Source organism: Perognathus longimembris, chromosome 28 (assembly GCF_023159225.1).
Source record: "Perognathus longimembris pacificus isolate PPM17 chromosome 28, ASM2315922v1, whole genome shotgun sequence".
NCBI classification, from domain to species: Eukaryota; Metazoa; Chordata; class Mammalia; order Rodentia; family Heteromyidae; genus Perognathus; species Perognathus longimembris.
Window position 1 is genome coordinate 13,381,914 of NC_063188.1, and position 25,020 is coordinate 13,406,933.

The following is a 25,020-nucleotide window of genomic DNA, read 5'->3' on the forward strand; positions in this document are numbered from 1 at the left end:
AGGGACGGAGGGGCCGAGGGGCCGAGGGGCCGAGGGGCGGAGGGACGGCGGGAGGGCGCGCGGGCGCGCGGGGAGGCAGGGCGGCGCCCGTGCCACCGAGCCATGGCGTGGCACCCCCTCCCCGCAGCCCCCGCCGCCTAGAAGTCCTCATCCTCCTCCCATCCAAACACCCGCTTCATCTCCTCCAGGAAGCCCTTGTAATCGCTGAGCAGCGGGCTGTCCCTCTGGATGTAGGAGATGACCCAGAGCAGGGCCGGGCCCTTGAGGCGGGTGATGAGGAACGTCACCTTGAGTTCGTCGCTCGAGAAGGTGTGCTCGTCCACCAGCATGTAGGAGCCGGTCTGCACGATGAACTCGGGCAGCCGCTCCGTGTCGCCGTCAAACATCTCGGGGAAGGGGATCGGGTTCTTCCAGCGCCGTGTCTGGCGCCACAAGGGCCAGCCCATGATGATCTTCATCAGCTTCATGCGACCCTCCATTGCTGCAGGCTGCTGGCGCGCGGCTCAGCTGGGCTTCGCGGGGCTTGGCTGGCTGTGGGAGTGTCAGCACTCAGGCGTCGCCGGAAGTGCACCCTCGCGAAGGCGGGGCCAGGAGCGGGAACTGAATGGCTTGTCCTTGTGTGGGCGTGCCCATGGGCAGAGCTCCTGCGCATGCGCGAGCTCCTTCCTCCCTCACCCCCCCCCCACCCCCACCACCCTTCATCTGGTTGGCCTTTACTCTGACTTAAAATGGCTAGTGCGCAGGCGTGTCACTGAGCCCAGGCTGACTAACAGACTGTGGGGTGAGTCTCACTTTCTCTGATTGGTGAGGTCACAAAACGGAAGGGCGGGGCCACAGATTTTCGAGTTGGGTAAAGGCGAGCAGCTTGAGGGGCCCTGTGGCTAATTGGAGTGGGTGGTGATGGAGGAGGCTGTTGCAGGGGCAGAGGGGCAGTCTTTGTTCAGGAAGGTGTGGAGTTCCCTGCCACACCCCTGCTGCCCACTCCTCAGACCTTGCATATTCCTTAGTGGATGCCACTCTGGATGCCACTTGAGTCATCTGCAATACCCTCATTTTCTTTTCTTTTTTTTGTGCCTGTTCTGGGGCTTCAGCTATTTTGCTCAAGTCTAGCACTTTACCACTTGAGAAACAGATTCACTTCTAGCTTTTTGATGGTTCATTGCAGATAAGAGTCTCAAGGACTTTCCTGCTCTCACTGGTTTTAGACCTTGATCCTCAGATCTCATCCTCCTGAGTAGCTAAGATTACAATCTAGAGTCACCAGCACTCATTTTGGAGCCTTCTTTTGAAAACAAAAACAAAACCACAGCCAGTGCCAATGATTCATACCTGTTGTCATAGTACTCGGGATGCTACGTACGATATGAGGAGCACAGTTCAAAGTCAGCCTCAGCAGATAGATATGAGACCATATTATCTCCAGTGAACCACCAAAAAGCCAGAAGTGGAGATGTGGGTCAATTGGTATAGTGCTACCCTTGCACATAAAAAGCTAAATAAGACAACAAAGCCCTAAGTTCAAGCCCCATTACTGGCACACACTCACACACGTATACACAAACACATACTTCACACAGCAATACCATGGTTTTTCTGTAGATTTGGAAAAAGACAGTGAAGGGATGATAAAATGGAAGCATAGTTGTGTTCAATACTTTTGTCTTTCTACATATTAAATACTCTTACAGTCATACTTTAAGCATTCTGCATTTCTACTCCAGTCTTGGTACTGAGTATTTTGTTCTAGTTGACTTTAGTTCAGATAGTGGTAAGCTGCTGGAAAACGGATGGAATGTGGTGTCTGACATTGCTTGATGCTTATCACGAGTTACACTGATATTAATTTTTGGATGGTCTATGTTTTTTATTTGAGAAAGAATCTTGTTATGTGGCCCATACTTGTCTGGAACTCCTGCCTCCCCCTCCTGAGTAGCAGGATCTACAGCGGCATAGCATCATAAATGCTCTGCAATTCTAATCAACACATAAATAGCTTGGACTTTAGTAGTTAGTGTAATTTGTTAATTCTTGTAACAGCAATTGAATGCTGTCATACTCATCAGTATGATTCTGACTCTCCAGCATTCGAACCATCTGTGATATCTAGGTGTTGTAATGATGGTAAACTTCCATTCTCACATCTAGTGACTATGTAAAAATTTTTATGTTTTAACTGGTGGACTTTGATAAAAGCAGTAATAGTCAGCTGCACATGTATGGGTATTATCACAGTATTCTCTCCAAGAAATCAAATGACCCTATACTGCTCAATTCATTACATTTGTTGGAATTAACTGAAGAGCTTCTTTACAGAGTCACATTCAGGTCCACAGCAAGTTGTTGGTATGACCATGGACCTAGCCAATATGTAACACAAGTTCTACCTCCAAGGCCAGGTCATGAGGAGGAAGATTCGGGGACTAACATACTCCAAGAGACAGAACAATCCCTGCAGGGTTTTGCCCAACATTTCTCAACGCAGGCCTGGGGGAAGGCAGGGAACACGGAGGGAATCCCTGGTGTGGGACTGTATCATATTGATGGATCCAGTTACCTCATGGGAGTAGGAAAAGGGCCCATGATAAAAGCTGCCAACCTCAAAACTCGGTGGAAGCCAAGTACTGGAGGCTCATGCCTGTAGTCATAGCTACTCAGGAAGCTGAGATCTGAGGATCTTGATTTGAAACCAGCCCAGGCAGAAAAGTCCTCGTGAGACTCTTATCTCCAACTAACCACTCAAAAACTAGAACTGGCACTATGGCTTAATGAGGTAGAATGCTAGCCTTCAGTAATAGGAGCTCAGGGACAGTGACCAGGCCCAGAGTTCAAGCCCAAGTACTACTACTACTACTACTACTACTACTACTACTAAATTATGCTCAGTGGGGTCTTGAGCCTTACTGTGAGAGCAGCTAAAGAGTATGCTGAGAATTACTTCAGCAATTATAGTGTAAGAACAACGATTTCAAAGCAATGATCTAAATGTCCATGGTTTAGATAATCAAGTAGAGGAAAGCTTAGGTCTAAGTAAGTCACCTTGTTTTCCCAGCTATACTGGTGCCTAGCCAAGTGATGGGGGGCTGTCCACACTGCTTCCAAGGCCTAGAGGTGAGACAATCCATCCTTTGAATTGCAGATATACTACCTTGTTTAGCTTCAGAGAGGATATGTAAATGTAGTGTCCTCTTTAGTCTTAGGCAAATCATGTTCCTGGTGCCTCTCCTGGTGTCTTTTGTTTATGTTGGGGCTTTGTCACCGCCCAAGCATATGGTTTTTGTCTTCGAAGGTTTTGTGTAAGTTGTGTTGTAGGCTGCTGGTTTTTGAGACAGGAGTCCACCATGCAGTTGCTGGCCTTCAAATAAGGACTCCCAATTTGATCTTTCAAAATGTGGCTTCTCAGTTTTCTCCTGACTTGATTCCCAACTGCATTTATCTTAAAACAGATGGGGGCTCATCCGGGATCTCAGTCAGCAAGATCCCAGTGCCAAGGTGGGGCATTATAGTTCCTTAAAGCCACACTGTCGGACGGCCTAGGAGATCTGACTTCTAAAAGATGGAAATCTCCACAGAGGAGGTACCCACTGAGACATTCCTGAACCCCATGAACTTTCCACCCCTCTAACAGCCAGCTCATGAATGCTGGATATGCAATCCAAAATCCTTTTGGAGTCATTCAGAAATCTTCTGAAAGTAAGTCTGTGTTTCTCTGTCCTGTTTCTATTTTCTGGGGATCAATCTGTCTGTAATAGTGGGAGGATAGAGGAGTGGATGCATTCAATAATCCACCCATGACCTCTAGAGTATGATTATACTGAGGAGTTTCATCAAGGTTGTGGTGAGAGGGGTCATACCTCAGTTAGCTCTCCTTTTGTGAGAGTCTTGCCTCCCAGGATATTGGAGACTTTGATTTCTATTGTGTTAAGGAGCCCACTTATGGTGGAAGGTACCTAACTCAGCCAGGTTTGTTTTTGTGTTTGTCTTGGTCTTGTAGCTCTCTTGTTCTGATTTCTTAAGGATTGCTAGCAGTTTGTAATGTGGATCCTTGTTCCTGTGTCATTGTTCTGCATTCTTTAGGCATGTCTGGGGGAATAAAAGTTACATCCTCTGGCTGGGCCTGATCATGGGCCTGCTATGTTCCTCCCTCCCTCCCCCACCCCACGGCAGCAGTCAAGCGGCAAAACATGGGTGATCACAGGCAAAGTTTGAACCACTAGCATCTAGCTAAATTTACAAGTCTCAGGCTGTGTCCCCTGGGAGTGGTGGCGGGGAGGGAGGGGGGGACCTGAAGGCAGGGGCACTGGGTGAGATGAGGAGATGAGCCTGTTTTGGACATCTAACTAATCCTGGAAGTATGAAAATTGTAAAGTGCTCTTGTCTAAAGTTGGATAAAAGACAGTCTGGTCACCAGGTAGGCTAGGAGTTTAACTTCAGGTAATCCCTTCCCTTCCTCCATCTAAAGGTACTCAAAGGTCCATTGGTATGCTAATATGCTTTACTAACAAGCAAGGCCTGCAGAAATGGGGCTGGGGATGCTAAGATGATTTATTAACTTGTTAGCAAATTTTATCTTAAATTGGACATCTATAAAAGTAAGATTGGCAAAAATATATCTTGCCACTAAAATTCTGGAAAATATATGGCCGATATTCATTTCTGTGCACTTTAAGATCTTTGTTCACAAGTGTGTGTATGTAAACATGTTCAAGAAAATCTGGTATTTTAATGCATGCAGATTTTAATATTGTAATCAAGAGTTATCTGACTTAGCAAAAATGTGAATGTCTTTAGGACTTAGGATTTATTTCCATCCACTGTTAAAATTTTGGAGCCAAGTGTTGGAAATTTGAGTAAAAAGGATTTTTTTTATCATTGTTAAAGATATTTCCCATTCTGCCTATCTGTCTGGAATTGCTTTGATTTTTATCTCAGTCAGAGATCAAGAGGAAAGGTCATGGAAAACTTAGGATGGGCCTATCTTCAGAGGTAAAGTTTGATCTGGCAAAGATGCAGCTCAGTTGGCCCAGTCATAGTGGAACAGACCCAAGTGGGTGGCTCACACATGGTGATATAGGTCCTAGTGGGGAGCCCATGCATGGTTGGAGAGGGTAGTAAGCTGGTACAAAGGACAGTTCATCTAACCATAGGAGTTGGGTGGATATATGCCCATTCTATAAAATGGGCCAAGTGGGCAGATGAACACTGGAAAGCTGAGTGTAAAATGGGTAGTGGAATTAGTATTCCTAAAAACTGCCCAGTAGGATGTTTCTTTTTTTAAAAATAATTTATTTATTAATTAAACAAATTTTTTGACAAGGTGTTGTGCAAAAGGGGTACAGTTACATAGTAGGCCAGTGTGTACATTTCTTGTGATAACCAGTAGGATGTTTCTAAAATGGAAAAAGCATTAAAAGGAGGGTTATAAAAAAGCTTAATCTGTGATGTAATTTGATTACAATGCTCTTTTGCAATTAGATACATTTTAGAAAAAGTAAAAAGATGTTCTGAGATTCCTTGTTTGTCAAGTCTGGATTCTTTTCCCAGTGCCAGTGTACATGTAATTCTAATATTAAAAAAACAACACACTGTCATTTGAGTTCAAAGGTTTCTAAGAAAACTGAGACTGCAGGGGAAAAATGGCTGTTTTAAAACACGCTGCTCAGAGACAATGGGCAATACCTAATGCCTCAAGGTTTCAAAAGGTTAATTCAAATGCAAATTAATGTGGCTTCGTGGTAGAGTGATTGCCTCGCATGCATGAAGTCCTGGGTTTGATTCCTCAGTACCACATAAACAGAAAGGCTGGAAGTGGCACTGTGGCTCAAGTGATATAGTGCTAGCTTTGAACAAAAACTCAGGGACAGTGCCCAGGTGCAGAGTTCAAGCCTCAGGACTGGCAAAACAAAAAAAAGATATGGCTACATGCTCGTGGCTCATGCCGTAATCCTAGCTACCCAGGAGGCTGATGTCTGAGGATCACAGTTCAAAGGCATCCTGGGCATGAAAGTCTGTGAGACTCTGGTCTCTAATTAACCTCCGGAACACTGGAAGCAGTGCTGTTGCTCAAGTGGTAGAGTACTAGTCTTGAGCTGAAGTGTTCAGGTACAGACCTCAGGCCCAGAGTTCAAGCCCTACAAGGCTTTTGGGCAAGATTCATATAATCTGAAAACTGGTGTTCAAAGATAGCCCAGGGAGAGAAAGGTCCCTGTGACAGTCTCATCTCTAATTGGCCAGCAGAGTGCTGGAAGAAGCAGGAGTGTGGAGCTGTGACCCAAAGAGGAAGAACACTAGCTTTGAGTTGGAGTGTTCAGCGACAGTGCTCAGGCCCTGAGTTCAAGACACAGGACTGGCAAAAAATGGTGAACAAAACACAACAGAAAATCAACAAAATAAAAATTAATTATTTAAAATGTTCTGGAAAATCAGATGGACTAAAAAAGATACAAATTATTAATCTCAGGAATAACAGGACATATATATATATATATATATATATATGTGCGCAGTAGAAGAAACTGAGCACCTGTGATGAGATCTGGCTGATGCCTGTAATCCTAGTTACTTAGGAGGCTGCGATGTGAGGATGGTGGTTCAAAACTCACCCCCTCTGGAAAGCCCATGAGACTCCTATCTCCAATTAACTGCTAAAAAACCTGGAACTGGACCTATGGCTCAAGTGATAGAGTGCTAGCTTTGATTTTAAAACAAAAAAACATTTCAGAGATCATTTGCAGGCCCTGAGTTCAAGCTCCAGAGGGGGGAAAAAGCAGTAGAAAATTCTATTTTCAATTTTTTAAATTAAATTTTATTGATAAGGTGATGTACAGAGAAGGTATAGTTACATAATAAGGTAGTGAGTACATTTCTTATTATATTAGTTACACCATATTTGTTACATCATATTTGTCAATTTTGTGACAAAAGTTTAGAAGACCTCCATAAAATGGAGAAATTATCAAAAAAACATAAACTCTTAAAACTAACTGAAGAAGTAAATATTAAATTAAATAAGTGAATTGTATGGTATATGAAATATCTCAATAAAACTTCTATAAGTAACATCCTCAAATTTAAGAACATATATCTGAATGAATAATAATAAGCCTATTAAAGATAAAGCGGCAGAACTCCCTTGAATGCAATTCTTCTCTTTTAGAACGTGCACTCATTAGAGTCCAACCTCCATGGTCTCCCTGATCAGGATGATGGGTGACTTAGCGGAGTTGAAGAGTCCTTCTAGTGAGAACCATCATCAACTGGGTCCTGGATGACTACAGAAAGCAAGGAACAAAATATTGGCTGTTTTCTTAGCCCTTATCTTTCATTGCTTTGGCCTCTTAGCATTACTGGGTGAACCGCCAGAAGATCAGTTCCACCAGCAAAATGTTTGTACATCTAGAGAAAGCTTAGTGAGGCAATATATGTAGCTCTTAAATGTATGCACATTTTAGTCACATACATATGGTGTCCACTATACTAAAATAATTTAAAATAGTAAGTGCTTATACATAGGAGACATTTTAGTAAGGAAGTATAGATTTGCACACACAGTTGGGCTGTGTTAACTGATTATATACAATGAAGCTCAATGACAGTCCCTGGTCAGATTGGTCATCATCTTTTTGGTGATTGGTCAACTAGTTTTCCTGCAGCACGGTTTCTATTTGCTTGCTTAGCATAAGAAATACAGCAGCCTGCCTGGTTTTAGGTTTTTATTTTGTTTTTTTGATATAGGACGTGACTTTGCAACTGAAGCTGGTTATAAAGCTTCCAGATCATTCTATCTCTGCCTCTGGAGTACAGAGATTACAGGCATGCCTCATTTATTAGCTTTCTGCTGCCTGCTTGCTACTGCAGACAGAACTAATAAATCCTTGTATCCTAATGCAAGATTCATGCTGGGGAGAATGGACAAGGAGACTGATTCTGGTCTCTGTCTTAGATTCTAAGACCATATGGAGGTCCAGACTAGTCAAGGTTGTACTGAAGGAATAAGATTCCTTACATCATTATCTACTACTGGGCTTGATAAGTCCCTGCCCTTCTCATGGCCTTTACAGCCTGAAACAAATCAGAGATGCTTGGATGCATGCAAAAATATGTATCAAAAGCCACAGACGATCCCAGTAGTGACCCAACCCAAACTCCCCACATACTGTTGCATCGTCGACAGATCTCCTTGTCGGCTCCTACTGAAACTGTCTCTCAGAACCACGGCGGCGGTTGTGCTGAACCACAGCCCCAACCCACCAGCAGACGTGGTAGCCAGCATGTGCTTTGTGATCCAATTAAATGTGAACGGTTGGCTTTCTCTATCATCGGTATTCTCATTTACTATGGAACAGAAAGCTCCTGCTTAGAGATGCTGGGATGGAGTGGGTGAGGGAAGTAAGCCTGGCCCTATGAGCAAAAGGAAAGGATCTGGAGGCGGTGAGGCAAGGAGGCTGACGATGTTGGAGCTGGGCCTTGGAGCCCACCTGCCTACTCAGGGCGGCTTGCTTGGCGAGGCAGGCATGGGCCTTCCCGAAACCTCACACAGGGCAGAACCTATAGGTAGGAAATGCACAGGAAGCTCCAATTGGCCGGAATTGGAGGGTGGCCTTCCAAGCCCGCCTCCGCTCACCACCTGCAGTGGCAGCAAGACTCGCGAAGTCCCGCCTACTCAAGCACCGGTTCTCATTGGTCAGCCCTGGTGAAACCGCTCCCCATTGGCTGAATGACGGCGTTCTCTTGGGCTCAAAGGAACGATCCAGAGGCCGAGCCCCACAGAAGCTTCGCTCACGTCGGAGGCTTGCGAGGCTCGGGCCGCACCCACCAGGGCACCATGCAGCGGCTTATTTCCAGAGCTCTTAGTTTTTTTGGAAAGCGAACCATATTGAAGGAAGACAAAGAGCAGCACCAGACTCTCCTGAAAGGTACCTCACGTTTCACCTCACGTTTCACCTCATATTTCACGTGACGAAGGGACCGGCCCATTGGGGTCTGCTTCCCACACAGCAGATCTGGGGCCTCGGGGACTGGGTAGGCCTCTCAGCACCCGTTAGGATCTCGGACTTCTTGAGTCTGCCCCCCTCATCCCCCACTGTTACCCCCAACCCAAATAACTCCACTCCTGCCTCTTTGCCCCCCGCCCTCACTCGGACCGACCTCCTACTTTCTCACCCTCCATATTCAGTTGTCCTTCATTCGCTACCCTGATTTCCCCCCCCCCCCACCCCCAGCCCCAGCCCCCATGTCACAACCATCCAACAACATGCCCCAACTCCTTGACCCGAAGTACCGGACCAATTTACATCTATGCACAACCCAAACTCTACTCCAAAATGCTGCTGATATAGCCAGGAAAAGTCTTTGCGCTGGGTATAGTGGTGAACATGGGTAGACCCAGCACTAAGCAGGTGGAGGCAGGAAAATCTTGAGTTAGTGGCTGGCTTGGGTTGTAAAACAAGGTATTCTCAAAAAAAAAAAAAAAAGGAAAATATAAAGTTTCTGCAGAAGCTGTTTTTGTCCTCCCCCAACTTCTCCATGTACTTTTGGAAATTTCTTCCATAGATACCAAGTGACTAGGCACAGATTCCTGCTTTCTTGTTTTTTCTCCCTACTTTAACAAGCCCATTTATGTATAGAATGTTTCTTGATCATAATTTTCTATCATTCCCTTTTTTTTTGGGTGCCATTCTGGAGCTTGTACTGTGGGCTAGGGTGCTATCCCTGACATTTTCTGCTCAGGACTAGCACTCTTAACACTTGACCCACAAGATCCATTTTCAGCTTTTTGTGGGTAATTGGAGTTAAGAGTCTGACAGACATTCTTGCACCAGCTGGCTTTGAACTGCACTATTCAGATCTCAGCCTCCTGACTAGCTAGGATTACTGGCATGAGCCACTGGCTTTAGCATTCTATTTAGACAGAATATATTCACTCAGCCTTCTAAGAGCAATGATTATACAATGGGTCCTTCCTTCCTTCCTTCCTTCCTTCCTTCCTTCCTTCCTTCCTTCCTTCCTTCCTTCCTTCCTTCCTTCCTTCCTTCCTTCCTTTCTTTTTCTGAGAGGTTGAATTGGGAGTTTTTATTAGGAAACTGGCAACTGCAGGCGGTCTCCTGTCTCAAAGACTTGCAGATTTCTTTTTATATTTACAGTTGTATTGAGTCTGCACATATGAGGGCAAATTTTATTTTCTTTCCTAAGGGAGTGTGTATATTCACCTGTGGTAGCCTTTTTTTCTGTCACTATGATAAAATACCTGAGATCAATCAACTGCAAAGAAGGAGGATTTATCTTGGCTTCTGAAGGTTTACAGAGAGACAGGTGACCTTCACTTGTGGGAAGCATGTGCTAGAGCAGACCTGATCACATCATGGCAGCCAGGAAACCGAGAGAAAGTTGCTTTTAGAAACAGCTTCTTCCTCCTAAATCCAGTAATCTCTGAACTCTTAAATGGGTTAATAATAATTGAAATTAGAGCTACATTATACAGTCTCCTTCTAAAAGTCCTACCTCTAAACACTGCTGAATTGGGAATCAAAACCACACACTAGCTGATGGGGAACATTACTCCGCAAACCTATTCACCTTTGTACCCTAGAAACCTGAGTCTGGCACTGAGTGCCTATGCAGTGGCATCTTTTTATTTTTGTGGTTTTTTTTTTTTTTTGGCCAGTCCTGGGGCTTGGACTCAGGGCCTGAGCACTGTCCCTGGCTTCTTTTTGCTCAAGGCTAGCACTCTGCCACTTGAGCCACAGTGCCACTTCTGGCCATTTTCTGTATATGTGGTGCTGGGGAATCGAACCCAGGGCCTCATGTATTTGAGGCAGGCACTCTTGCCACTAGGCCATATCCCCAGCCCCATCTTTTTATTTTTTACTTAATTATGGGGTTGAAACTCAGGGGTTTGCCTTTACTAGGTTGACACTATTGGATTTTGCCCCAATCCTTTTTGCATTAGATAGGTTCTAATCAGGTCTCTCTGATTTCAGTTAATAAGTGTGATTCATCTTGTCAAAGTCAATATTTTCTTGGCTTCTGATTCTATTATTTGTCTTAATGATGTTTCTTCTCAGCCAACAGGTCTATGAACCCAAGTCCCTGGAAAGGTATTATACGTACTGTGTGTGGTTCACTGCAACTGCTAGGAGGGATGCTGGCTCAGCTTGCAAACTGTGGTGTGATAACCATGTTCTGTCAAAACCTACACTCATGGGGCTGGAGGTGGCTCAGTGATAGAGTGCATGCCTAGAAACTCTAAGGACTTGAGTATTAACACTGCCACACATACGTATACAGACACAAACACAAGACCCCAAAAGAAGTATACCCATGGGCTGGTGAATGTATATATTAGGTTGTTTGCCTAGCATGTAAAGGTCTTGGGTTCCATCTTGAAATACAAAATACAAAAAAATCCAGCTCTGTATCTGTGGCCTATAACTCTAGCTACTCAGTAGGCTGAGATCTGATGATCTCAGTTCAAAGCCAGCCTGAGCAGGAAAGTTCTGAGAATCATCTCTAAAAATCTTCCAAGAAACCAAAAGTTGTGCTGTGGCTGAAGTGGTAGAGCTCTAGCATTGAACAAAAAAATCTCAGGGACAGCATTCCAGTCCCAAGTTCAAGTCTCAAGCAACCATAAAAAAAAATCCAGAAATCACTGTAAAACACCCAAGTAAAGTATTTAGTGAGGAAAGAAGCTAAGGCATAGAAAGTAGGGGCACAGGGCTGGGGATATGGCCTAGTGGCAAGAGTGCTCTCCTGGTATACATGAAGCCCTGGGTTCGATTCCCCAGCACCATACAGAGAATGGCCAGAAGTGGCGCTGTGGCTCAGGTGGCAGAGTGCTAGCCTTGAGCAAAAAGGAAGCCAGGGACAGTGCTCAGCCCCCCTGAGTCCAAGGCCCAGGACTGGCAAAAAAAAAAAAAAGAAAGTAGGGGCACATTTGAGTTATACATTATATTTTGCACCTGTCTATGTGCTGTGTCTGTTCAGTGCTTAAAAATCTCCAGATGCTGCGTTGCTGCTGTTTTAGATAATGATGAAATTGTATAAGAATAATGGTTGTTCTGCCTTTCTAGATGCAGATCGGGAAGCAACTAAAGTTCTAAGCTCTGGGAGGCCTTCACAGTTCTAAGCAGTTTGCATGTTGTTGTGTCCTGTACTCTGCCATGATATATGGGCCTGGGGCCTAGACCTCTTTCCAAGAAACCTTTACATGTACACCACTGCTGGACACTGTGCTACTAGTGAAGTAAATGGTGCTGGATGGGGGGGGGGGGACAGGGAGATAGAGGTGAACTGATGGACAGCATACAAGCCTGTAAACTGTGTTTTCCTGCTACTGAGTCGATAAACTGGAGAACCTGTGATCAAAGCATAACCTGTCATGACCTCATCAGGTCTGGCAGTCTCTTCCTATGGCTTCTCTGAATTATAAGAGACCCTGAAATTTGCAGCACACATTGTCATGTTACTTTATATTTATAACCACCATAAGAGGCAGACAATATAGTTTAAGGTTTTCTTTTTGGTTAGTTTTTCCTTTTCCTTTGTGATTCTGAAGTAGAAGTCGGAGCGCTGTGCTTGTTGGGCAAACAGTATGCTATGGAGCCCCAGCCAGGAAGGTGTTGGTAGTAACCTGATTGTATAGATGGGTACCAGTTGCACCTGCTTAACAAATGTGCTTATTTTCCTATAGAAGATGAGGATTCAAAGGCAGGCAGTGGGATCCCAGACTCTGCTCTTGCCTCTGTACCCAACTGCTTTGGGTCTGAAGCCACTGTGCCATAGTGAGAAATGGAACAACCTGCATTTCCACCTGGACAATTGGTCCCCAGGATCCTGCACCCTCCGTCCTTGTGTCCTACTGTCCTTGCCACCTGTATCTCAAGTCTAGCTCGCTTTATTTCTGTTTTTTTTTTTTTTTTTTTTTTTTTTTTTGCGCCAGTCCTGGGCCTTGGACTCAGGGCCTGAGCTCTGTCCCTGGCTTCTTCCCGCTCAAGGCTAGCACTCTGCCACTTGAGCCACAGTGCCGCTTCTGGCCGTTTTCCGTATATGTGGTGCTGGGGAATCGAACCTAGGGCCTCGTGTATCCAAGGCAGGCACTCTTGCCACTAGGCTATATCCCCAGCCCCTTATTTCTGCATTTTGATCATTGTTTAACACAATTTCCTATGGTAGAGCTTATTAGCAGTGCATGAATGCATTTTTAACTCATTTTCTTGTGTGTTTACATTTCAGAGACTATCAAGGTAAAATCTGTGAAAGGAGTTGTGACAAAAGTCCTTACTGACCATGGCTGGATTGATGAGACCATTTTCTTCAGGCAGGAGGATGTGACTGGCAATGTACCTCTGCACATTGGACGAAAAGTTAGGGCAATTGTGGAAGAAGATAGAACAGGCCATGGATGGAAAGCAATCAAAGTGAGACTTGTGTGAGATGGAGATGATCTGTGTTTTTGGAAAGTCAAAAGTTTAGCATCTCTGAAGAGGCCTAGAGCAATGGAGGGGGAGTAGGGTTTCATTGTAAACTAACATGACTGGGGGAGCCATCTTTCATTTTCCTGATGCTGTCCATTTAGCAAAAGTACCAATTATGCATCTTATCTGTTATCATTTAAAATGTGATTAGCAATGATAAGTATGAGTGCATATGTTTTCCTGCAATTTCCTTATTTTCCCCTCCCATGTAAATTGATTTCTGCATTTGTAGAAATGTGATTGACAGGCCACCAGCCCAGATTTTTGCTGGTTAATTGGAGACAGAGTCTCAGGACTTTTCTTCTCAGGCAAGCTTTGAACCAAGATCCTCTGGAGCTCAGCCTCCTGATATCAGGCATGAGCCTCTTGTGTCCAGCTTTACTCCTCATTTTACTGACACTGTGAGCAGCTAGACAGGACAGCTTGCGTACTATCAATCTCTGAAAGTTTTGACCATCTAAGGAATATGTTTTATTTGTTTTTCCTTATCAATTTGAGATAAATAAAGCAAATTTTCTTAGAATTACTTATTTGTCAGGGACATTAGAAGTATTCGCATGTTAGGTGATTTTGAGTTTCCGTAGGACCTTTATGGTGGGCATATCTCCCAAGTTTGCCTTTCAGCTTTGACTTTTGGGGCAGTCACAATTCACCCATTACACATTTATCACTTGGATTAGTCCTGTAAAAGTTGTTTGTTTACATCTAAATAGTCTATCTGGCATTGTTTTCAGTGTAGCAAGTGAGAGAAGGATGCAAGTGAATTTTGTGAATGACTTGCTGCCCCCATGTATATGCTGAATGTAAGGATTCACCTTTCCTTCACTGAGTACAAATGCCCCTTGTGCCACTAAACACAATCACATAGCCTTGGTATTGTTGGGGGGGGTTAACATATCCACTTAGTTATCCTTAGTTATGACTAAATGTTTGCATTTCTGAAACATTATGACATGTTTCAGCCTATGCTAGCCTGATTTTCCTGCTATAACTTTTATTTATGTTTGGAGTAGGTGTGTGTGTGTGTGTGTGTGTTCTGTTGCTTGACCTCATGGCTTGGGTGTTGTCCCTGAGGTCTTTTGCTGAAGACTAGTGTTCTACCACTTGAGTCACAGTTCTACTTCTGGCTTTTTGGTGGCTAATTGGGAATAGTCTCAAGGGTCCTATCTGGACTGCTTCTAACCAGGATCCTCAAATCTCAGTGTGTTAGTCGCTAGGATTACAGCCATAAGTTATCAGCACTCTGGTGTTTTGGGGATTTTTGCGTGTGTGTGTGTGTGTGTGTGTGTGTGTGTGTGTGTGTATGTGTGTGTGTGTGATTCCTGGGGTGTCAACTTAGGTTCTAGAGACTATCCTTGAAGTTTTGTGCTCTCATCTAGCATTCTACTTAAGCCATAGCTCTACTTCCAGACTTGGTTTTGTGGCTAACTGGAGATAAGAGTCTCACGGACTTCCCTGCTAAGGCTGACTTTGAACTGTGTTCCTTGTATGTAAGCACTCTGTGTAGCTAGGATGATAGGTGTGAGCTACCAATGCCTAGCAGATTGGTGGTTTGTTTGTTTTGGTGCCCTTCCTGAGTCTTGAACTCAGGGCCTGGGAACTATCCCTGAGCTTTTTTCTCAAGGCTAGCACTCTAGCACTTGAGCCACAGCTCCACTTTCAGCTTTTAGTTTTTGGTGCTTAATTGGAGATAGGAGTCTTAGGAAATTTCCTTCCCAGGCTGGGGTTGATCCATAATCCTTAGATCTCACCTTGCTAAGTAGCTGGGACTACAGGCTCAAAGCATCAATGGCCTGGCTAGTTTGGTGGATTTCTGTAGAGATTCCTGTAAGTTTAGGTTTCTGTGTCATTTGAGAAATCACTTTGTTGTGTTCACTTACAACCATTACAACAACCACGTCTATATAACTATTGGAATTTTTAAATATTGGAAATACACTCACCAATGTTTATGATATTTGTTTAAACTATTTTCATCATTAATGTTCTCAGCATTTACTCTTGTTTTGTAATTTTTGTCATGTTTGAACCAAGTCTTTCTCTACCTCATAGGTGGATGCTCTCTATGAAAATTATTGTGATGAACCATCAGAAACCGACATGGATCTTCCCTTTGGCACTGTTGCCTCTGGAGTGCATGTTGAAACTTGTGTTCAGCATACAACTTGCTTCTCTCTGGATGTTGTTTGCAAAGGTAAATTTACATTTTGTAAAACTTGAAATTAGGTCTTATGCATCTTTTATTTATTATCAGTTGGATTTGGATGTAGTTAGGGGCATCTTCTCCAAGGTTGAAATTGGAGCATTCTTATTTTGCGAGAGGATTTCAGTACTTGAACTACTTCTATAATATATTAGGCTTTCATCAAGCAGCCTTGAATGTTTTGATGTGGATGTTTGGAGTATGATAATGAGGAGCAGATACATAATATTTTATTTAAAGTTTCGGACACTACTGGTGTTTGAACCTAGGTCCTTCTATTCACTTGACTTTTTTGTTTGGCTGCAGCCTATTTTTTCTGGTTATTTTGGAAATGAAATCTCTCAGATTTTTGTGCCTAGGCTGGCCTCAAAAAGCAATCCTCCAGATCTCAGCCTGCTGGAGTACTAATATTAAAGACATTAACCACCAGTAACTGGCTAAGTAAACAATGTTTTAAAACTCATGCTATCTAGCTGGGTGCAGGTGGCTCACGCCTGTAATACTAGCTACTCAGGAGGTTGAGATCTGAGGATCGTGATTTAAAGCCAGCCCAGGCAAAAACTACCCTATGCGACTCGTTTATTTCCAACTAACCACTCAAAAACCGAAGTGACATTGTGGCTCAAGTGCAAAGAAGCACAAAGAAGCTCAGGGACAGTGCCCAGGCCCTGAGTTCAAACCCCACAACCAACAAAAAATAAAAATAAAATAAAACTCATGCTATTGTTCATTACACTGGCATTTATTGCAGGAAATTACTATTATTTGTGTAATTTTTGTTCATATATGTATTGGATTTCTAATGTAACTAGCAACACTACAAGTTTTCCAGGATAATATACTGAAAATGCTTTAAAATATGGTTTGAAGATACCCGTGTTTTAATATATGTGTGTTTGTGTGTCTGTTGTTGAATGGTTTTTGCTAAAAGTAAATATAATGCTTCATTTTTTTCTACCTAAAGAAATAATTTGTTGCTGGGCACTGGTGGTTTATGCCTGTAATCTTAGCTACTCAGGAGGCTGAGCTCTGAGGCTTGCAATTCAAGGCAAGCTTTTGAAAGAAAACCTGTGAAACTCTTATATCCAATGAACCACCAGAAAACCAGAAGTGGAGATGTAGCTCAAAGTGGTAGATCATTGGCTTTGAGCAAAAGAGCTCAAGGACAGTGTCCGGGCCTTGAGTTCAAGCCCCATGACTGACAACAACCAAAAAGAAATAATTTGTTAATGTATAAATTACATTTGAGCTTGGTTCAGTTTGATAGAGGCCTGACCATGAGAGGTGGAGAAACAGAAGAATTTTGTCCATGGAGTACTCATCATCTCTTTTGGTGATGGACATGGGAATATATTAACATGACATGACAAGAAGGATGTTACTAAGCAGAGCAGAGAGCACATCGGTCTGCACTGAGAAGGTTATTTAGGCTAAGAACTGCTTCATGTGGACTCCATGCCCCTGCCATCCCTTGCCAGGCTGGATTTGGAAAGTGAAATTGGAAGCAAGAATAAAAAGTACCTGCTTAAGTGTAATCAACTTTGTCTCTTGGATACAAAGAAGGACATGTTTCAGTCACACAATTGTATTTCCTATTGTACTATTCTTAGATGTGCGGTCAGAAGTTGATTTTAGTAGGTATCCCAGACAGACTCCAAAAGTGATTATCTGTTCATAGCTAGAATTTTGTTTGCTTATAAATTCTCAATTTTGCAAGGCAAGATCCATGTAAGTACTGAGGCCCAATGGCAATTTCTTGGTGTTTGCTACCATGCCAATAGGAAGTAACCAGCAATGGTAGCCTTGCTAGAAACATTCTCGAGATGAAAAATGTTGAACATATTTACAATGCCAATAATATGACTGAGTTTTACACTTATACATATTTACCACTAAACCCACAGTACTGTTTTCATAACACTTTCATTATAATGTGGCAGAGTTATAGACAGCAAGAATGATTCCCTTTCCAACGCAAAAAAAAAGCTGTTCTTCAGAGTTTAGTAAGGTACCATGTTTGTAAAGTTGGAGTTAGTGTAGGGTTTACTGTAGAGAACAGATCAGGGAACACTGCTGCAAAGAGTTGACACTTGAGCTGAGACCTGAAGGGTAAGAAAATCCAGCCAGGGGCTGGGAATGTGACTCAGGGGTAGAGTGCTTGCCTAACATGCAAGAAGCCCTGGGTTCGATTCCTCAGCACCACATAAACAGAAAAAGCCAGAAGTGGCGCTGTGGCCCAAGAGGTAGAGTGCTTGAGCAAAAAGAAGCCAGGGACAGTGCTCAGGCCCTGAGTTCAAGCCCCAGGACTGGCAAAAAACAGAACAAAACAAAATCCAGCCAGAGAAAATATTCCAAGCTAGGGAAAAGGTGATGCAAATGTGTTGACATGAAAAAACAGTGGGCATGTTCTAGGAACTGAAGGACAGAATGACTGTACTTTGGTGAGCCACTACTAAACATTAAGAGTTCCAGTAAAACGACTCTAGCTACACCAGGTGCCAGTGGCTATAATGCTAGCCATTCAGGAGGCTGAAATTTGAAGATTGTGGTTTGAAGCCAGCCTGGAAAAGAAAGTCTGTGAGACACTTATTTCCAAATAACAAAGCCAGTAGTGGAACTGTAGTGTAAGTGATACAGTTCCAGCCTTGAGCTAAGGGGTACACCAAGGCCCTCTGTTCAGGCCCCTCTGTGAGTGGCACACACAGAGAAAAGACTCTTTGCCACAGTGATGTGTCCCTACAGACCATTACCCAATTTCATTGCATCATTTTATTTGCAAATTTCAAATCAAGAATTGAAATTCTTGACAAGTTTAAAAATTGAATTTTACTGACTGGTATACCTCCCCCTCCCCCTCCCCTCCCCTCCCCTTCCCTTTCCCCACCCCTCCCCCTCCCCCTCCCCCTCCTCCTACTCTTTTTGCTAGTCCTGGGGCTTGAACTCAGGGCCTGAGCACTGTCCCTGGCTTCTTTTTGCTCAAGGCTAGAACTCTACCACTTGAGCCACAATGCCCCTTCTGGCTTTTTTCTATATATATGGTGCTAGTGAATTTAACCCAGGGCTTCATGTATACAAGGCAAGCACTCTTGCCACTGGGCCATATTCCAAGCCCCCTAAGAGCTTCAGTTTCTATTGTGAGAATGTCATGGCATTTTTGGATGCAGTAATTAGTTATGTTTGCAACACAAGCAATGCCAAGTACATGGCTAATAATGTGATGCTCACAGAAAAACTGGCTTAAAGCACTTTATCTCATGTGAACTTGTGAAAGTAGTGGAGGAGAATAAACATCTGAAGTAGTCTAATGGGGCTTTAAAGGTTCAAAATGGACCTTAGATGTAATTGAAACTGTTCCAGGGATGACAGAGCAACTTGTGAAATGTGACTTTACCACAAGTAATTCATCTATTCTAACTGGATTTCTCTCCATGGCTGTTTTAGATTTTGAGCCTTACGAGGGTGACCTGCTGGAGGTTGTGTTTTCCTTCCAGACAGAAATGCAGCGCCGGCAGGCTATATCTGTGAAGCCTCTGAGACACAAGCATGTGCATGAGGTATTTCCTGTGCATTAAGTACTTGTCCTTTGTTTCTTCTTATCCTTCTTGCGCTGTTAATTTCTGTTGCTAGGGTTCTACCTGGTGTGTTGGGACACCTAAAATAAAATATACTATTCACTAAAAGGATGCCTATTCTCTGATTAAAAGATTGAAAGGAAGTACTTGGAGTCTAATGTAGATCCCACCCATCATTAAGATCTAAGTTTCATCGTTGATTTGAGAGGTAGCCAATGTTTTATTTTTTAATTATAGTTTTGTTATCTTTAATCTTATAAAGGAGTTACCATTCAAAAACTCAGTTCATAGTAGAGTGCATTTTCATGTCATCCCTTTTATCATTCTCCCCCATCCTTCTAAATCCAACCCTTCCCCTCCATTTTCCATTTCATATGCATTAAATCAGTAAAATAATCAGGCTCAGTGAATTGTTGGCAAGGAATGGAAGGGCTTCCCTCTAACCATTGGATATGGTTTGGACAGTTGAAACTGGATGTGAGTTGGTAACTCAAATTTGGTAGAAAAGAAAAACTGAAGGAGTGAGCTTTTAATGTGACAAAAATTAGAGAAAAATGAGGGTTTTTTTCCTTCCACAAACTTCTTCTTTATTCAATTACTTTCAAATTTTCAGCCACACCTATAGTTAATAGCCATGCTAGGCAATGTTGAGAAGGTTTCGTAGCAGAGACCCCAGTCCCATCTCCACAGATTCTGCCATAATGGGTGTGAGGTGGTATGTGAGCACAGGGCTATTGTCAAAATGCTTCCAGTGTTGCCACTGTGCCTGGAAGGCTGGGGAATTTGTAATTGGATAGTGTTCCCTAAAGGTTAGAGCAAGAGTGAGGATATACAGAGCCTGTTAGGATGGATGATGCTTTCCCACATTAAGTCTCATCCTTTCTCACCACAGGTCTTCATTACCAGTGTATATGGAAGAGATGGGGTGGTGGACAATAATATCTTTTTCACCTTGGATTCTCTGGAAGTTCCTACTGGATACGAACCTCAGCTACATGACCGTGTCAATGTGCTGGTAGTAGAGAGTGCTCAGCCTGGCTACTCTTGGAGAGCAATCTCCATGGCCCCAGTGCACATGAGATAGAAACCACGTCTTCTATTTTTCCTTTTAAGCATAGTATAGGACCTCATTTAATTAATATGTTTAGGTTAGCTAAGTCTATAGGAAATGTTAACTACTGTTGTTCATGTAAACACCCTGGGTAGTTTTTTTGGGACCATGGAAGGGCATTGTTGATGAGAAATGTTTTAAAGTTGTTCTTGATTGTAAAAAACAAACAACCCCCCCCAAAAAACCAAACTAAACTAAAAAACACAAAAAACAATTCTGCCATTAAGGCAAATCATTTGTTTCCATGGTCACAGTGAATTCTGTGCTGGCAGTGCCAGTTTTGGCCTTTGATCACACACCTGCAGAGGCAAAGCATCTAAGTTGACAGGCACAAGGCTAGCATGTTAATGGGCATGATTTAAAGTGAAACTCTGTCTTCAGATTGGAGTCTTCCTTATACTGTGTGTCCAGTGTTTCTTTATCCACAACATTTTCCATCTCTAAATGCCTACTCAGTTTTTTGAATTTAGTGTCTATCTGTGGCCCTTCTTCCCATGCTATTGAGAATGTAAGTACAGTGCCTAGATGGTAGTAGGGGCAGATTACAGGTTACTAATTTTAATAAATGAATCGTTTGAGCAGCAGTAGAGCTTCTGTGTGTTTAATTCATTATCCAAACCATAGAAATCAAGTTGCTGAGCATCCTATGAGGACCTCAGTTGGTTTTTTAAAAAATGAAAACATAGCCATACATGATGTCCACAGCCTCCTTGGTCACTTTATGGGAGAGGTGCCAGTCCACCTTCAGATTTGTATCAGGGGCAAACCCAGGGCCACTTGCAGGAAGGGGAAGTTGCTTGAGCACAGGGAAGGGTCTTAACGACCTTCCACAAGAGGAGTCCATGAATCTCCTTGATCTCCCTTGAGAGCCTTCAAGCCATCACCATGCCCTAGGGGAGGGGCAGTTTCAGAGCTCTGGGCATCACTGGGATGGAGCTTGTGGCTCAGCCCCACTCATGGGCTTCATAATTCCACCACAGGCCCCTCTTCTCTCCTAAAGAGTTCGTCTCTGAGTTTGCTTTATAGGAATAGGTGAGCCCTCCAACCATCCAGTGGTTTGTGCCCCAGTTTATAATAAATGAAGCCTGTAGGAGTGAATGTCTTGCAGATTTAGGGCTTTCATTTACTAGTTTACTCTACAACTTCCAATTTATGTACCATGTATTGTTGTAGACACTTAAATGGAGCATAAAGACCAAAATTTTAGGTCTTTGTTACTATCTACAGATAAAAATGTATAGTTCGGTTTTCCTTCTTACCATAACTCCCTAAGAGATACCTCGAATGACTACCTAGATGAGGAAGGCTGGGTCCTGGGGGAAAGACATTCTAGTGACTGTGTGTTAGAATATCTTCAAGTCAGAACTTCAGCCTATAGGACAAGAACCTGAAGAAAACTTCGTGAGATTTTTGCCATGTCTTTTTAACTCAGAGTCGGGAATGTATGCAACAAATAACTATTAAGATCACAATCTTATCAAGTTCTGTACTGTCATGGCTCTAACAACACATTGACCACCTCTGAGAGACCATGATAATGCCACGCATTAGTGCATACCCTCTTCCTTCGTGTTCATGATCATCTGGACAGCCAGTTCTTCTGTGTCATCTCAGAGAAGCCAAATCTCTTGCTCAAGAACACAATGCTAGTGGTTCACAGAGGCAAGATCAAGATCAAGAGCAAGATAACCTGTGTGCTGCTGACAGCCATGGCGCCCTAGAATGGTATGAAGCTAAGTTCTATGTGGGGGCTGGTAGATATTCATTAATGGGAATTTGCAACGGATTAGGAAAAATGATCACTCTTGTTATGTAAACCAGAAATGTTTAGATGGGCATGGTTGTATATGCTCGAAATCTCAGCCCTAGGAGAGGCTCATGGGAGAGGATTCTGAGTTTGAGGTAAGGGTGGGTTACAGAACAAGTTAAAGGCTAGCCTGTATTATATAATAAGACTGTCTCAAAGCAATAAAAATACATACATCATTTTTATAGTTTTAATGTCAAGTCTATCCATTTCATAACTATTGTAGATGCAATTTATTCTCCATTTCTTTAACATTTTAATTAATTTTTTTGTGTTGGTTCTTGGGGCTGGGGGCTGTCCCTGAGCTCTTTTTTCCCCTCAAAGCTAGTACTCTAGGATTTAATCCACAGTTCTACTTCTGCCTTTTGTAAATGTTTAATTGGAGATAACACTGTCATGAACTTTTCTGCAGGGGCTAGCTTTGAACCCTCAGATCTCAGCCTCCTGAGAAGCTAGGATTACAGGTGTAAGCCACTGGAACCTGGCTTTAACATTTTATTTTTATCTTTAATCCAACAATGATGTTTGCTTTTGCTTTTGTTTTTTTTCCTTCTAAGGGGAGTAAAAGAGGGGTATGGAAAGGGAGGGAGTGAATAAATGCAGCCATGCTATACAGTGTATGGAAAATGACCCATGTAATTTGTAGGCAGGGATGGAAAGGGGAAAGTAAATGAAGGGATAACATTGTCAAAACATTATACTCATTACCTGACTTATAAAATAGCAGCCCCTCTGTATAACACCTTTAATTGCTGCTCAACAAAATGAACATAGTTGTGCTGGTGGCCTTACTGTATCCTAGTGTGTAAATATATTGGATACATTCCCAGGAGTGGAATTGCTGCATCATAGGGTAGTTCTTTAGTTTTCTAAGGAATCTCCACACCGCTTTTCCACAGTGCTTGCACTAGGTTACATTGCCACCAGCCATATTTCAGGGCTCCTTTTTTGAACACATTCTCACCAGCCTTTATTATTGTACATATTCTTTTTTTTTCTTTTATTTTTTGCCAGTCCTGGGGCTTGAACTCAGGGCCTGAGCACTGTCCCTGGCTTCTTTTTGCTCAAGGCTAGCACTCTGCCACTTGAGCCACAGCGCCCCTTCTGGCCATTTTCTGTATATGTGGTGCTGGGGAATTGAACCCAGAGCCTCGTGTATATGAGGCAAGCACTCTTGCCACTAGGCCATATCCCCAGCCCTGTATTTATTCTTTTTTTTGTTGTTTTTTTTTTTTTTTTTTTTTTGGCCAGTCCTGGGGCTTGGACTCAGGGCCTGAGCACTGTCCCTGGCTTCTTCTTGCTCAAGGCTAGCACTCTGCCACTTGAGCCACAGCGCCACTTCTGGCCATTTTCTGTATATGTGGTGCTGGGGAATCGAACCCGAGGCCTCATATATAGGAGGCAAGCACTCTTGACACTAGGCCACATCCCCAGCCCCCTGTATGTATTCTTGATAGTGACCATTCTAACTGAGGTGAGGTGGAATCTCAATGTTGTTTTTACTTGCATTTCCTTTATGGCCAAAGGTGTTGAGCATTTCTTAATATGTCTATTAGCATATTTTGCTTCTAAGAAGTTTGTGTTTAGCTCATCTGGCCATTTATTAATTGTGTTGTTGATTCTTTGAAAGTTCTTCCCTCCCTCCCTCCCTTTCTTTTATTTTTTTTTTAAAATGCAGTCCTGGTGCCTGAACTCTGAGTCTGGGTGCTATCTCTGAGCCTTTTTGCTCAACGTTAGTACTCAACCACTTGAGCCACAGCTTTGCTTCTGGCTTTTTGGTATTTAATTGAAGATAAGAGTCTCATGGACTTTCCTACATGACCTGGCTTTGAACTGTGATCCCCAGACCCCAGCCTCCTGAGTAGCTAGGATTATAGACATGAGCTACTGGTGTCCAGCTGAGAGTTTAGTTTCCAAAGCTCTCTGTCTATTCTACATATTAGGCCTCTTTCTGATAGGTAGCTGATAAGATCGTTTCCTGCTCTGTAAGTTGTCTTTTTAGTTTGCTAACTATGTCCTCTGCCATGCAGAAATTTTTAGTTTGATGCAATCCCCCTTAACAGTTTTTTAATTTGCTGTGCCTCTGTACCTTTACTCAGAACTTTCACGCCTGCGCTGAGAGTTGTAATGTTTCCCCTATTCCTTCCTGTAATATGTAATGGTTTCAAGATTTCCATTGAGGTCTTCGATCCCTTTTGAATGGATAGGTGCGAGATGGGGATCCAGTTTTAGTGTTTTTGCATGTGGATACCAGTTTTGCCAGCACCATCTGTTGAAGAGGCTCCCTTTCTTCTAGACTCTATTTTTGTCTCCCTTAGATGGCTGTAGGTCTGTGGATTTATTTTTGTGTCTTCTGTTCCTTTAGTCCTCAGGCCCATTTTTGTGCCAGTACCAAGCCATTTTCATTACTACAGCTCTCCTTGTTTAGTAGTTGTACGGGGTTTTGAAATCTGGGCCTCATACTTGTTAGGTGTACCTGTCAGGTACGCAGGAGTCATAAATAGGAGAATCAACACTCAGGTAGCCTTATACAAACGTGTGAGACTCTATCCTAATAATAACACACCAAAAAGGCTGGGAGGGGTTGCCATCTAAATACCTCGTTTTACTGGTGAGAAAATTGACATCCAAGTGAGGTGAAGGATTTGATCAACTATGAACAGAACATTTGTTTGAACCCTGTTCCTTGTGTTACAAATGGCCTCTAGATGGCAGTGTGGTGAAAAGTTGCACAATGATTAGATGAATTCAAGTGTGGAAGTGCAAGAGTAGTGAAATGACTACCTGTCTTCTTGCAAGCATGGGCTTTCCTAGTAAGCTTGTTGTGGATAAGAATAGATCATAATGCAAAGCAAGCA

At 43.1% G+C, this 25,020-nt stretch overlaps 1 protein-coding gene across 1 annotated transcript; it reads left to right on the forward strand.

The window, feature by feature from the left end:
- The first annotated feature begins 7,181 nt into the window (after window positions 1–7,181).
- LOC125344138 (cancer/testis antigen 55-like) lies at window positions 7,182–20,500 on the forward strand. Its single transcript, XM_048336746.1, has 5 exons — window positions 7,182–7,236; window positions 13,228–13,412; window positions 15,522–15,663; window positions 19,114–19,226; window positions 20,137–20,500. The coding sequence occupies exons 1-5, from the start codon at window positions 7,182–7,184 to the stop codon at window positions 20,326–20,328; spliced, it is 687 nt and encodes a 228-aa protein (XP_048192703.1). The 3' UTR covers window positions 20,329–20,500.
- The last annotated feature ends 4,520 nt before the right edge of the window (window positions 20,501–25,020 follow it).